This window comes from Coregonus clupeaformis, chromosome 8 (assembly GCF_020615455.1).
Source record: "Coregonus clupeaformis isolate EN_2021a chromosome 8, ASM2061545v1, whole genome shotgun sequence".
In the NCBI taxonomy this organism is placed as follows: domain Eukaryota; kingdom Metazoa; phylum Chordata; class Actinopteri; order Salmoniformes; family Salmonidae; genus Coregonus; species Coregonus clupeaformis.
This window is the reverse complement of record NC_059199.1, coordinates 10,920,013-10,934,924: the sequence shown is the minus strand read 5'-3', so window position 1 is coordinate 10,934,924 and position 14,912 is coordinate 10,920,013. Positions and strand designations below refer to the sequence as shown.

At 46.7% G+C, this 14,912-nt stretch overlaps 1 protein-coding gene across 5 annotated transcripts in view; it reads left to right on the top strand.

The window, feature by feature from the left end:
• The window catches only part of afap1 (actin filament associated protein 1), a 106,476-nt gene that overhangs the window by 77,245 nt on the left and 14,319 nt on the right, over positions 1 to 14,912 (top strand). For 3 of the 5 annotated variants that reach the window (XM_041882346.2, XM_041882347.2, XM_041882341.2), the window contains exons 4-11: positions 585 to 693; positions 884 to 1,104; positions 1,941 to 2,120; positions 7,871 to 7,948; positions 9,246 to 9,327; positions 13,743 to 13,895; positions 14,157 to 14,368; positions 14,617 to 14,762. In XM_041882346.2, the coding sequence (XP_041738280.1) occupies positions 585 to 693; positions 884 to 1,104; positions 1,941 to 2,120; positions 7,871 to 7,948; positions 9,246 to 9,327; positions 13,743 to 13,895; positions 14,157 to 14,368; positions 14,617 to 14,762 (1,181 nt within the window). The remainder of the gene's footprint in view (positions 1 to 584; positions 694 to 883; positions 1,105 to 1,940; positions 2,121 to 7,870; positions 7,949 to 9,245; positions 9,328 to 13,742; positions 13,896 to 14,156; positions 14,369 to 14,616; positions 14,763 to 14,912) is intronic. The other 2 variants (XM_041882342.2, XM_041882343.2) reach the window with 2 other exon arrangements.

Genomic DNA, 14,912 nt, shown 5'->3' with positions numbered 1-14,912 from the left:
CAATGGTGTTTGTTCTTCACTGGTTGCCCTTTTCTTGTGCAACAGGTCACAAATATTGCTGCTGTGATGGCACACTGGGTTTTTCACCCAGTAGATAAGGGAGTTTATCAAAATTGGATTTGTTTTCGAATTCTTTGTGAACCTCTGTAATCTGAGGGAAGTATATGTCTCTAATATGGTCATACATTTGGCAGGAGGTTAGGAAGTGCAGCTCAGTTTCCACCTCATTTTGTGGGCAGTGTGCACATAGCCTGTCTTCTCTTGAGAGCCAGGTCTGCCTACGGCGGCCTTTCTCAATAGCAAGGCTATGCTCACTGAGTCTGTACATCGTCAAAGCTTTCCTTAAGTTTGGGTCAGTCACAGTGGTCAGGTATTCTGCCACTGTGTACTCTCTGTTTAGGGCCAAATAGCATTCTAGTTATTTATTTCTCTCTGTCTCTGTCTCTCTCTGTCTCTCTCTCTCTGTGTGTGTGTGTGTTTATCACATTACTGAACAAGCTAACATTCTCTCTCTGTGTGTGTGTGTGTATCACACTACTGTACAAGCTAACCAATCCCTCTCTCTCTCCCTGTGTTTCCTCCAGCCTCCAGACAATGGTCCGCCTCCTCTCCCCAGCTCCTCTCTCCCAGAGGGATACTATGAAGAGGCCGTCCCCCTCAGTCCTGGAAAAGCCCCAGAATACATCACCTCCAGTGAGTGTACAAAATATAAACACACATACATGTGAATAAGATACACGAACACACAATGAAACCACACATCTTGAAAAGCCCCCGATAATGTATCACCAATGTGAGGACTGAACACACATTTACTCAGGCTGCATCTATACCCTCAATATCTAACACATTCTACCTGGTCCCTCTCTCGTCTATCACTCAGACTATGATTCTGACCAGATGAGCAGTTCGTATGAGTCGTATGACGAGGAGGAGGAGGATGGGAAGGGGAACATGGGGAAGAAGATGCGTCACCAGTGGCCTAGCGAGGAGGCCTCCATGGACCTGGTCAAGGACGCACGCATCTGTGCCTTCCTGCTGCGCAAGAAACGCTTCGGCCAGTGGACCAAGCTGCTCTGTGTCATCAAGGACAACAAGCTGCTGGTACGGACATATGCACAGAGACAAAGACATGCACTATCAGCCTCGCACACAAAAACACACACACACACACTCATGATGGAACTAGGGCGGCGCGCAATTGGCCCAACGTCGTCCGGGTTTGGCCGAGGTAGGCCGTCATTGTAAATAAGAATTTGTTCTTAACTGACTTGCCTAATATCGTCTACCCCCTGCAACGTCATAATTCCTCACAGACCATGCTGGTGTGTTGTGGATGATTGCTTGTGCTCGTAGAGCCAGTTGTCCTTTACCTGTCAAATAGCCATGTGTATTTGAAAGACTTAATCCACCGGTTCTTTGACCTCTCCCTCTCTCCTTCCTCTCTCCTTCCTCTCTCCTCCTTCTCTCTCTCTCTCCTCCTTCTCTCTCCTCCTTCTCTCTCTCTCTCTCCTCCCTCTCTCTTTCGCTCTCTCTCTCTCTCCTCCTTCTCTCTCTCCCTCTCTCCTTCTCTCGCTCCCTCTCTCTCTCCTTCCTCTCTCCCTCCTTCCTCTCTCCCTCCTTCCTCTCTCTCCCTCTCTCCTCCTTCTCTCTCTCTCTCTCTCTCTCTCTCTCTCTCTCTCTCTCTCTCTCCTTCCTCTCTCCTTCCTCTCCTCCTCTCTCTCTCTTTCTCTCTCTCTCTCCTTCTCTCTCTCCTCCTTCTCTCTCTCTCTCTCTCTCTTCTTCCTCTCCTCCCTCTCTCTCTCCTTCCTCTCTCCTCCTTCGCTCTCTCTCTCTCTCTCTCTCTCTCTCTCTCTCTCTCTCTCTCTCTCTCTCTCTCTCTCTCTCTCTCTCTCTCTCTCTCTCTCTCTCTCTCTCTCTCTCTTCCTCTCTTCCTCTAGTGCTACAAGTCTTCTAAAGACCAGACGCCCCAGATGGAGCTGGCGTTATCAGGCTGCAGCATCACACATGTCCCCAAGGACGGCAAGAAGAAGAAACACGAGCTGAAGATAGTCCACCAGGGGGCAGATGCCCTGGTTCTGGCCGTGCAGAGCAAAGAACAAGCTGAGGAGTGGCTCAAGGTAACACAATAACCTGAGACACCAATTATGATGGTTTGCTATCAGACAATGGTCCCAATGTTACCGTAACACTGTTGTAGACGGAATGCCAGACCAATGGGTGTATTTGATGATCCTGCATTGTTGACAAGACAATGACAAGTTGGCTAAAGAAGCAGGAACAGACTGGTATTGTGGAGAGTTTTTTTTTCATACAGAGAATGAAAAACCGATTCATCTTGTGGTATGCTTGTCCAAAGGAACAGTAAGGCCACTGGTTGTTTTTCTTGGGGAGCGACTACTTTGGTCCTGTATGAAAATAAAAGCTATATTTCTGCCCTAGCAGATGGAGTCTTCTTCCTGATATTGCGTGAGGGGCCAGAGGTTTATTTTGAACAGGTGTTTCTGATGTCAGGATGTTTAGTTAGTATCTGTGGAACAGTCTCTCTCAGATCTCCCTCTCACCTCTTGTCTCTCCTGGAGACCTCAAAGTAAACCATCCTGCTGACTTCAAATACAGACCTGTTCTTTTTTCGTTGTCCACTCTGCCCCATGTGTTATTCCAATACCATCGCCTTTCAGCTATTCTATTTCAATCGCAGTATGGAAGAGGCCATGGGGGGTTAAATTCGAAGAAACACACACAGAGATGCACACACACAACCATTGTTTTTCCTTGTGCAGCTATTTTAAGACCCCTCCTTGTTTCTCTTTTCATTTCTCCAGTTGCTGCGCCAGCGAACTTCCCCACCCTCTAGTTTACCGACAGGGCCCTTTTGTAACTGAGTTTGGACCCGGCAGCACATTTTCTTACAGCACCTCAATCTGTGAAAAACCTAGTCAGAGAGGCCCCGTTAAAAACCGAGCGGCCTGTTATTTCGGCCTGTGTAAATAATAATAATAATAATATGCCATTTAGCAGACGCTTTTATCCAAAGCGACTTACAGTCATGCGTGCATACATTTTTGTGTATGGGTGGTCCCGGGGATCGAACCCACTATCTTGGCGTTACAAGCGCCGTGCTCTACCAGCTGAGCTACAGAGGACCACAGACTGCTGATGGAAACAACAGCCAGTCGTATTTGCTTTCCCAACCCTTTTACGTGTTTATGGTGGGTCACTATAGGAGCTTTTTGCAAAACTAAGGGAATTAAAGGAAACTTTTTTGTTCTGATTCGATTACTCCTTCCACATGGTAATTAGCTTTGTTTATTGCTTCGCTTCGGTGAAGCAGCACGCTAGGGTAGCGCCGAAGTACCTGCGTGCAGCCGCAATGGACTGCACAAATATACAAACCGAACCAGCGAAAAACACCCAACCACAACATCCGTAATTATCGCTTGAGACGGGACATTGATGCATATTTGGTCAGGTGTCTGAAAATTTGCGCGATAAAAACACATTGAACCAATAAATGTGAACACGGCATAAACACATACCCTTCAACCTCACCCCAAACAAACTCTGTTTCAGTTGATTAACATCTACGTACTTTTTCATACCCAATGACACTTGCAATCAGCACGCCCAATTATGTGGCCCGGCTGGCCACGGTTCAATGCACCCCAGAACGAGGGAGCCTGGACTGAATTGGATTGAAGGCACATATGTTCCCCTTGCATTATTAACTGTACAGTGAGGGAGGAGATATTCTCTTGGCCAGCTCTGCATACAATTATGCCTGGGGGTGTTTGAGCGCCTCACAGAGCCAAACAGATTAGTGTGGAGCATGTGTTTAGATATTAGGGCTAGATGTTGCCTAGGAGCGCAGAAGAAAAGCTCTCTCTGTTCCTCTGTCTTTATTTCTCTCTCATCCTTAATCTTTCTCTCTTTCTCTGTTCCTCCATCCAGAGACGCAGAGCTTCGATAAATCATCACTCTTGCATTTCACATTTAAATAATTAATATTGGAAATAAAAGATCTTGGATAAATCCCACCCTAGTCGGAGGATAAGAATCCAATACGATGTCCCTGTAATGAACTGAGTCATGTAAGACTGCATTAGTAAATGGAGACGGGACTAGAACGGAGCCTTGAGGCACTCCAAAACATTTTACTAATGTGAAATGTCCATATTGTGTTGCTCATGACCTGTTTATGGAATCAACATGTCCATGTTGTGTTGCTCATGACCTGTTTATGGAATCAACATGTCCATGTTGTGTTGCTCATGACCTGTTTATGGAATCAACATGTCCATGTTGTGTTGCTCATGACCTGTTTATGGAATCAACATGGCCATGTTGTGTTGCTCATGACCTGTTTATGGAATCAACATGGCCATGTTGTGTTGCTCATGACCTGTTTATGGAATCAACATGTCCATGTTGTGTTGCTCATGACCTGTTTATGGAATCAACATGTCCATGTTTTGTTGCTCATGACCTGTTTATGAAATCAACATGTCCATGTTGTGTTGCTCATGACCTGTTTATGGAATCAATATGTCCATGTTGTGTTGCTCATGACCTGTTTATGGAATCAACATGTCCATGTTGTGTTGCTCATGACCTGTTTATGGAATCAACATGTCCATGTTGTGTTGCTTATCCTTTCTAATCTGTTCCAGCGCTTCGTCCCTTCCCTCGTTTCTCCTTTGTCTCTAGCACTCCTCTTCTTCCTCCTGTCTACTGGGCTAACATATAGATTAGAAGAATAGAAGGGTCTGAATACTTACAGTGGGGAAAAAAAGTATTTAGTCAGCCACCAGTTGTGCAAGTTCTCCCACTTAAAAAGATGAGAGAGGCATGTAATTTTCATCATAGGTACACGTCAACTATGACAGACAAAATGAGATTTTTTTTCTCCAGAAAATCACATTGTAGGATTTTTTATGAATTTATTTGCAAATTATGGTGGAAAATAAGTATTTGGTCAATAACAAAAGTTTCTCAATACTTTGTTATATACCCTTTGTTGGCAATGACACAGGTCAAACGTTTTCTGTAAGTCTTTACAAAGTTTTTACACACTGTTGCTGGTATTTTGGCCCATTCCTCCATGCAGATCTCCTCTAGAGCAGTGATGTTTTGGGGCTGTCGCTGGGCAACACAGACTTTCAACTCCCTCCAAAGATTTTCTATGGGGTTGAGATCTGGAGACTGGCTAGGCCACTCCAGGACCTTGAAATGCTTCTTACGAAGCCACTCCTTCGTTGCCCGGGCGGTGTGTTTGGGATCATTGTCATGCTGAAAGACCCAGCCACGTTTCATCTTCAATGCCCTTGCTGATGGAAGGAGGTTTTCACTCAAAATTTCACGATACATGGCCCCATTCATTCTTTCCTTTACACGGATCAGTCGTCCTGGTCCCTTGATGTTTCCACCCCCATGCTTCACAGTAGGTATGGTGTTCTTTGGATGCAACTCAGTATTCTTTGTCCTCCAAACACGACGAGTTGAGTTTTTACCAAAAAGTTCTATTTTGGTTTTAGTTCTCTTCTGGATCATCCAAATGCACTCTAGCAAACTTCAGACGGGCCTGGACATGTACTGGCTTAAGCAGGGGGACACGTCTGGCACTGCAGGATTTGAGTCCCTGGCGGCGTAGTGTGTTACTGATGGTAGGCTTTGTTACTTTGGTCCCAGCTCTCTGCAGGTCATTCACTAGGTCCCCCCGTGTGGTTCTGGGATTTTTGCTCACCGTTCTTGTGATCATTTTGACCCCACGGGGTGAGATCTTGCGTGGAGCCCCAGATCGAGGGAGATTATCAGTGGTCTTGTATGTCTTCCATTTCCTAATAATTGCTCCAACAGTTGATTTCTTCAAACCAAGCTGCTTGCCTATTGCAGATTCAGTCTTCCCAGCCTGGTGCAGGTCTACAATTTTGTTTCTGGTGTCCTTTGACAGCTCTTTGGTCTTGGCCATAGTGGAGTTTGGAGTGTGACTGTTTGAGGTTGTGGACAGGTGTCTTATATACTGATAACAAGTTCAAACAGGTGCCATTAATACAGGTAACGAGTGGAGGACAGAGGAGCCTCTTAAAGAAGAAGTTATAGGTCTATGAGAGCCAGAACTCTTGCTTGTTTGTAGGTGACCAAATACTTATTTTCCACCTTAATTTGCAAAAAATTCATTAAAAATCCTACAATGTGATTTTCTGGATTTTCTTTCTCTCAATTTGTCTGTCATAGTTGACGTGTACCTATGATGAAAATTACAGGCCTCTCTCATCTTTTTAAGTGAGAGGACTTGCACAATTGGTGGCTGACTAAATACTTTTTTTCCCCACTGTATGTAAATAAGGTATTTCAGTTTTTCTTAAAACCTGTTTTCACTTTGTCATATGGGATATTGTGTGTAGATTGCTGAGGATTTGTTTAAAAAAAATCCATTTCAGAATAAGGCTGTAACGTAACAAAGTGGGAAAAAAAGTCAAAGGGTCTGAATACTTTCCGAAGGCACTGTAGATTCGATGGTTGTAAAGATGGGGAGAGGTATGTCCATAGTAAAGAGATGCTCTGCTTTTTTGACACTACACTCCAAAAAGCAAGTCCTGCAGGTTCTAGTTTTGTCTTATCTTGATTATTGTCCAGTCATGTGGTCCAGTGCTACAAAGAAAGACCTAGTTAAGCTGCAGCTGGCCCAGAACAGAGCGGCACGTCTTGCTCTTCATTGTAATCAGAGGGCTAATATAAATACTATGCATGCCAGTCTCTCTTGGCTAAGAGTTGAGGAGAGACCGACTGCATCACTTCTTAGTTTTATAAGAAACATGAATATGTTGAAAATTCCAAATTTTGGGCATAGTCAACTTACACACTGCTCTGACACACACACTTACCCCACGAGATATGCCACCAGGGGTCTTTTCACAGTCTCCAAATCCAGAACAAATTCAATAAAGTGTACAGTATTATATAGAGCCATTATTGCATGGAACTCCCTTCCATCTCATATTGCTCAAAAAACAAATAAAGCAAAACTTCACAGCACAACGCTTCTCCCCTATTTGACCTAGATATTTTGTGTGTATGTATTGATATGTAGGCTACGTGTGCCGTTTTTAAATGTATGTAGTTCTGTCCTTGAGCTGTTCTTGTCTATTAATGGTCTGTATTATTTCATGTTTTGTTTGGACCACAGGAAGAGTAGCTGCTGCTTTCGCAACAGCTAATGGGGATCCTAATAAAATACCAAATACTAATGCTATTTCTTCTTCTTCTTCTTCTTCTTCTTCTTCTTCTTCTTCTTCTTCTTCTTCTTCTTCTTCTTCTTCTTCTTCTTCTTCTTCTTCTTCTTCTTCTTCTTCTTCTTCTTCTTCTTCTTCTTCTTCTTCTTCTTCTTCTTCTTCTTCTTCTTCTTTCTTCTTCTTCTTCTTCTTCTTCTTCTTCTTCTTCTTCTTCTTCTTCTTCTTCTTCTTCTTCTTCTTCTTCTTCTTCTTCTTCCTCCTCCTCCTCCCCTGGATATGTCAGTCACTTTGAATGGGCGTGTTACATGACCCCAGGTCTGCATCCCAAATGGCACCCTATTCCCTATAGAGTGCACTACTTTTGACCAGAGCCTTATGGGTCAAGTAGTGTCCAGTAATCTGTATACATGTTGCTGTCAGTCTCAAAGTCAGTCTTGCACACTGTTCTATGATTCATTGGCTGATCTAATTACAGTAGGCAACACATTCTGGACGTTTAAGATGTCTTGAAGAAGCCATGTCAACGTCAGTCTTGCTGGATGTAAGTGATGCATCGTAGCCAGTTGGACATGAACAGTCCTGTCCTAGAATCCGTCTAGTAATGCTGCTCTTTGTGTTTGGTCCTCTTCTTCCTCCAGGTGATGAGGGAGGTGTGCAGTAACGGCTGTGACTCAGATGTAGCAGGGTCTCCTGTGCACAAACCCGACCTGCACAAGGTAAGGAACAGAACGCAAACTCAGGCACATGAACAAACACTTACACACACTCATAAACACAAACACACACACACACTCACGTGCATGCACACATGTATACAAACACATCAACATGAAGGTAAGGACACACACACGTATACCTACACACTTCTATATGTTGCCATAGGGGCTCCTCTCCTCTCCTCTCCTCTCCTCTCCTCTCCTCTCCTCTCCTCTCCTCTCCTCTCCTCTCCTCTCCTCTCTGTGCCCTAATAGCAGGCAGGATGCCAGGACAGCACAATAGGATGCCAGGGAAGCACATTGTAGTAAAAGCTGTAATTGTTGTGACAGATAGCACTTCATTACAGCTGTGGCACAGTATGTGAGGGGAGAGAGTGTGCTATTGGATTTCATAAGTCTGGAGAAAACAGGTCGACTTACTGGAAATGCTGGCTCCTTACTGGACTGTGTGTGTGTGTGTGTTTACAGTGGTGGACAATGAGGCAGCGCTGGAGGGGTTTTATGACAACCCACTCCCTAGCTGGCCTAGTACACAGCAGCCTAGCCTAATTATTCATAAATAATATGTTGCAGATGCTCTCCAAGATTCTCTGTATGTACAGTGTGTGTGTGTTTATGTACGGTTGTGTGTGTTTGCGTCTCTCTCTCTCTCTCTCTCTCTCTCTCTCTCTCTCTCTCTCTCTCTCTCTCTCTCTCTGTCTCTGTCTCTGTCTCTGTCTCTGTCTCTGTCTCTCTCTGTCTCTGTCTCTGTCTCTCTCTGTCTCTGTCTCTGTCTCTGTCTCTGTCTCTGTCTCTGTCTCTGTCTCTGTCTCTGTCTCTGTCTCTGTCTCTGTCTCTGTCTCTGTCTCTGTCTCTGTCTCTGTCTCTGTCTCTGTCTCTGTCTCTGTCTCTGTCTCTGTCTCTGTCTCTCTCTCTCTCTCTCTCTCTCTCTCTCTCTCTCTCTCTCTCTCTGTCTTTCTCTCTCTCTCTCTCTCTCTCTCTCTCTCTCTCTCTCTCTCTCTGTCTCTCTCTCTCTCTCTCTCTCTCTCTCTGTCTCTGTCTCTCTCTCTCTCTCTCTCTCTCTCTCTCTCTCTCTCTCTCTCTCTCTCTCTCTCTCTCTCTGTCTCTGTCTCTGTCTCTCTCTCTGTCTCTGTCTCTGTCTCTGTCTCTCTCTCTCTCTCTCTCTCTCTCTGTCTCTCTCTCTCTCTCTCTCTCTCTCTCTCTCTCTCTCTCTCTCTCTCTCTCTCTCTCTCTGTGTTTGTCTGTCTAACAGTTCTAATGCTCTTAAATCCTAACTGTGTGCTATCTTCCGTTCCAGAAGGTGTTGTGTGATAGGCCGAGCTCGGACGGAGAGCCGCCCAATGAGAACGGACACACCGTCACCGACTGTAAGGACCAAGGTGGGGAGGGGTCTGGAACACTGAGAACAAACTCTCTCTCTCTCTGTGTGTGTGTGAAGTGTGTGTGGTTACCCAACAGAAGTACATTCCTGGCGTGTAGAGGATTGCTAGCTCAGCACCAGGCTCTGATTAATAGACGTGTGTCTAGTAGTTTGCATATCACAGCTGGGGGAAACCATGATTGTTGTTGAAAAATGGGCACAACCTTTTTCCCAAATGAGCTCAATTGGGGGATCTCTGACTGATGTCTTTTGACAGTTTGGTGTAATTCGATCCGTTTTAAGTTGAGGCATTTATTGCGTTCCCTCTAATTAGTTTAGTATGATACCCCCCTCTGGAGGATTGGAGGGGTAATGCAGTTTGACAACCACTTTTGTTCCCCTACTTTCATTCTCCAACTATTTGATGCCCAATTCCAAATGGACCCCTAACCTCTACCCCTATAGGTCCTAGTCTCTACCCCTATAGGTCCCAACCTCTACCCCTATAAGTCCTAGTCTCTACCCCTATAGGTCCTAGTCTCTACCCCTATAGGTCCTAGTCTCTACCCCTATAGGTCCTAGTCTCTACCCCTATAGGTCCTAGTCTCTACCCCTATAGGTCCTAGTCTCTACCCCTATAGGTCCTAGTCTCTACCCCTATAGGTCCTAGTCTCTACCCCTATAGGTCCTAACCTCTACCCCTATAGGTCCTAGTCTCTACCCCTATAGGTCCTAGTCTCTACCCCTATAGGTCCTAGTCTCTACCCCTATAGGTCCTAACCTCTACCCCTATAGGTCCTAGTCTCTACCCCTATAGGTCCTAGTCTCTACCCCTATAGGTCCTAGTCTCTACCCCTATAGGTCCTAGTCTCTACCCCTATAGGTCCTAGTCTCTACCCCTATAGGTCCTAGTCTCTACCCCTATAGGTCCTAACCTCTACCCCTATAGGTCCTAGTATCTACCCCTATAGGTCCTAGTCTCTACCCCTATAGGTCCTAGTCTCTACCCCTATAGGTCCTAGTCTCTACCCCTATAGGTCCTAGTCTCTACCCCCTATAGGTCCTAGTCTCTACCCCTATAGGTCCTAGTCTCTACCCCTATAGGTCCTAACCTCTACCCCCTATAGGTCCTAGTCTCTACCCCTATAGGTCCTAGTCTCTACCCCTATAGGTCCTAGTCTCTACCCCTATAGGTCCTAGTCTCTACCCCTATAGGTCCTAGTCTCTACCCCTATAGGCCCTAGTCTCTACCCCTATAGGTCCTAGTCTCTACCCCTATAGGTCCTAGTCTCTACCCCTATAGGTCCTAGTCTCTACCCCTATAGGCCCTTCATGTAGAACTAAGAGGATTGGGTAATATGGTACAGCTCCACTTTGCCCTCTATTAGACCAGGTTGAGTATTTGCCATATTGTTTACACTGCTCCAATCCTCTCAGGCCATATTGTTTACACTGCTCCAATCCTATCAGTCCATATTGTTTACACTGCTCCAATCCTCTCAGTCCATATTGTTTACATTGCTCCAATCCTATCAGTCCATATTGTTTACACTGCTCCAATCCTCTCAGTCCATATTGTTTACATTGCTCCAATCCTATCAGTCCATATTGTTTACACTGCTCCAATCCTATCAGTCCATATTATTTACACTGCTCCAATCCTATCAGTCCATATTGTTTACAGTGCTCCAATCCTCTCAGTCCATATTGTATGTCACCAGTGGCTGATGACATCACCCCATATCTCTACTACTGCATCTCCAGGCCAAATGACTACCACACACCCGCCCTTCTCACACCATTTCACCTCAGCTGCGCCCTCTTTCTGAAGGGAAAAACAAGTCTCCAAACCCCCTTTTTCAGCTTAATCATCCACATTCCTTCCATGGCTGGTAACTAACAGCCTTGATTCAGTGGAATCAAATTAGCCTGATCAGAGAGTTTTCCCCCAGTCTTTCACCAAAAAAGAGGAACAAATTAAAATAATCATCCTTTTAAAATGTGAAGCGCTTTCACATCTGTGTGTCTGGTTTCCTACCTTAGGCCCGGGGTCTGTTGTTTGTGTGTGTGTGTGTGTGTGCGTGCGTGCGTGTGTTTGTGGCGAGAGAAACACTAGCCGTGTTTGGGAAGAAATGGCCACATATGTAATGAAGTCGTCGCCATGGCAGATATCATCTCTATCAGGGTAACTGATACACTGATTGATGCAGGGCAGCGAAGGGGTGTGTGTGTGTCAGCGTGCAGAAGCACTCCAGACTCAGTGTCATCTGTCTCACTACAATGGCATCATTCGTGGGGAATTTTGCACCACTGACTAGGACCACTCTCCTGTGTCTCTCTCCTGTGTCTCTCATGTGTCTCTCATGTCTCTCTCTCCTGTGTCTCTCTCTCTCTCCTGTGTCTCTCTCCTGTGTATCTCTCTCCTGTCTCTCTCTCCCGTGTCTCTCTCCTGTGTCTCTCTCATGTGTCTCCTGTCTCTCTCCTCTGTCTCTCTCTCCTGTGTCTCTCTCCTGTGTCTCTCTCCTGTGTCTCTCTCTCTCCTGTCTCTCTCTCCTGTCTCTCTCTCCTGTGTCTCTCTCCTGTGTCTCTCTCTCTCCTGTCTCTCTCTCCTGTGTCTCTCTCCTGTGTCTCTCTCTCCTGTCTCTCTCTCCTGTCTCTCTCTCCTGTGTCTCTCTCCTGTGTCTCTCTCCTGTGTCTCTCTCCTGTGTCTCTCTCCTGTGTCTCTCTCTCCTGTCTCTCTCTCCTGTGTCTCTCTCTCTCCTGTGTCTCTCTCCTGTGTATCTCTCTCCTGTCTCTCTCTCCCGTGTCTCTCTCCTGTGTCTCTCTCTCCTGTCTCTCTCTCCTGTGTCTCTCTCTCTCCTGTGTCTCTCTCCTGTGTATCTCTCTCCTGTCTCTCTCTCCCGTGTCTCTCTCCTGTGTCTCTCTCCTGTGTCTCCTGTCTCTCTCCTCTGTCTCTCTCGTGTCTCTTGTCTCTCTCCTCTGTCTCTCTCTCGTGTCTCTCTCCTGTGTCTCTCTCCTGTGTCTCTCTCCTGTGTCTCTCTCATGTGTCTCTCTCCTGTGTCTCTCTCCTGTCTCTTTCTCCTGTGTCTCTCTCCTGTGTCTCTCTCCCGTGTCTCTCTCTCCTGTGTCTCTCCTGTGTCTCTCTCCTCTGTCTCTCTCCTGTGTCTCTCTCCTGTGTCTCTCTCCTGTCTCTTTCTCCTGTGTCTCTCTCCTGTGTCTCTCTCCCGTGTCTCTCTCCTCTGTCTCTCTCTCCCGTGTCTCTCCTGTCTCTCTCTCCTGTGCCTCGCCTGTGTCTCTCGCCTGTGTCTCTCGCCTGTGTCTCTCTCCTGTGTCTCTCTCTCCTGTGTCGCTCTCGCCCGTGTCTCTCTCCCGTGTCTCTCGCCCCTGTGTCGCTCTCGCCCGTGTCTCTCTCCTGTGTCTCTCGCCCCTGTGTGTCTCTCCTCTGTCTCTCTCTCCTGTGTCTCTCTCCTGTGTCTCTCATGTCTCTCTCTCCTGTGTCTCTCTCCCATGTCTCTCTCCTGTGTCTCTCGCCCCTGTGTCTCTCTCCTCTGTCTCTCTCCTGTGTCTCTCCTCCACAATGGAAAATGGGACCTCCACAACTTTGTGACAGGGGAATGATACCATAATCTGTAGTAATTAGTGGGTATGATTATTTTGGGAGAATTGAAATATTACAGTTTTCTTATGACAAAAGCTTATTTAGGAATATAAGTACATTTACGTTCTAGTCAGTGCATGTCCCTGCCACACACTAGACAACCAAATATGGCATTTCCATTTTCTCTTCTCCACTATCTGATGTCCATTCTTGTCATTCTGTCTGTGGTTCATCTCCCCTCTACCCTTCTGGCAGTCTCCGTAGATGCCAAACCCCGCTCACCACAGATACCAAACCCCGCTCACCACTGATACCAAACCCTGCTCACCGTAGATACCAAACCCTGCTCACCGTAGATACCAAACCCTGCTCACCGTAGATACCAAACCCTGCACACCGTAGATAACAAACCCTGCTCATAGTTTAATTCTTAAAGATTAAAATACCTTGAAGGTCTCTGACATTGTCTGTCTGTCTGTCTTTTCTTTCCCTCTTTCTCTCTCTCTCTCTCTCTCTCTCTCCCGCTCTCTCCCACTCTCTCTCGCACTCTCCACTCTCTTTCTCCTTTCCTCTCCCACTCTCTCTCTCTCTCTCTCCCTCTCTCTCTCTCCCACTCTCTATCCCCTCCTTTCTCTCTCTCCCTCCTCTCTCTCTGTCTCTCTCTCCCACTCTCTCCCCCCTCTCTCTCTGTCTCCCTCGCCAACTCGCTCTCTCTCTCCCCCACTCTCTCTCCCCTCCTTTCTCTCTCTCCCCCCTCTCTCTCTGTCTCCCTCGCCAACTTTCTCTCTCTCCCCCCTCTCTCTCTGTCTCCCTCGCCAACTCTCTCTCTCCCTCAGTTAAAGGGAAGAAGGACTCTCAGAAGAGTCAGAAGGGAGGCACGCTGGGTAAAGGGGCGGGGAAGAAGATCACTAAGATCATTGGCCTAGGCAAGAAGAAGCCGTCCACTGACGAACAGACCTCTTCAGCCGAGGAGGACATACCCACCTGTGGTAAGACACCTGTTAGAGGTTAGAGGTCACATCTGGGGTTTAGAGGTCAACCTATATCTAGGGTAGATTGGTCGTATAGGTGCTCTGTTAAAATGTGTTCCAAAACATTGTTGTTGTTTCTATATAGACTGTATGGGGACATGTCTTGACTTACAACAACCAGAACTGCAGCGATCAACCCATTTCCTGGTCTGCTGTTTCGCCATTGGCCACTTTACCCCACCCTTTTATCCTACCTGGTCCGTCTTGTCTGATTGACAGGCTACCTGAACGTGCTGTCCAATAACCGCTGGCGTGAGCGTTGGTGTCGTCTGAAGGACAACCAGCTGCTGCTCCATAAGGACCGTGCTGACCTGAAGACCCACACGGCCAGCCTGCCCCTCAGAGGCTGCGAGGTCAGCCCCGGACTGGACTCCAAACACCCCTTCGCCTTCCGCCTGCTCCGCAACGGACAGGAGGTGGCTGTACTGGAGGTAGGTTGGTGGTCAATGGACTCTGGGTGGAAGTTGGTCTTAGGTTCAGATCTAGGATCAGCTTACCCACGCCAAATCTGAACCTTCATGGTCAGGGGGAAGTCATCAGATCTGACCTTAGATCAGCGCCCAAGGGCAACTTTGACCTACACCATCAAATGCACTTACAACTAGTGAGTAGCTTTGTGCTAATGTGATAGTATGGATTGGATGTAAAGTAATGATGGAACTCTAACCCTCCTGTCCAGGCGTCCTCCTCAGAGAGTATGGGTCGGTGGCTGGGGGTGCTGCTAGCTGAGACTGGCTCCACCACAGACCCTGCTGCCTTGCACTACGACTACATAGACGTAGAGACTACCGCTAACGTTATCCAGCTGGCCAAGCAGTCCTTCTGGTGAGACACGCACACACACACACACACACACACACACACACACACACACACACACACACACACACACACACACACAGGGGCCATTTGTCAACCATATGGGGATCTCAAAAAGGCAAATATTTTGTCTTATAGATGGGGTGTGAACATGCA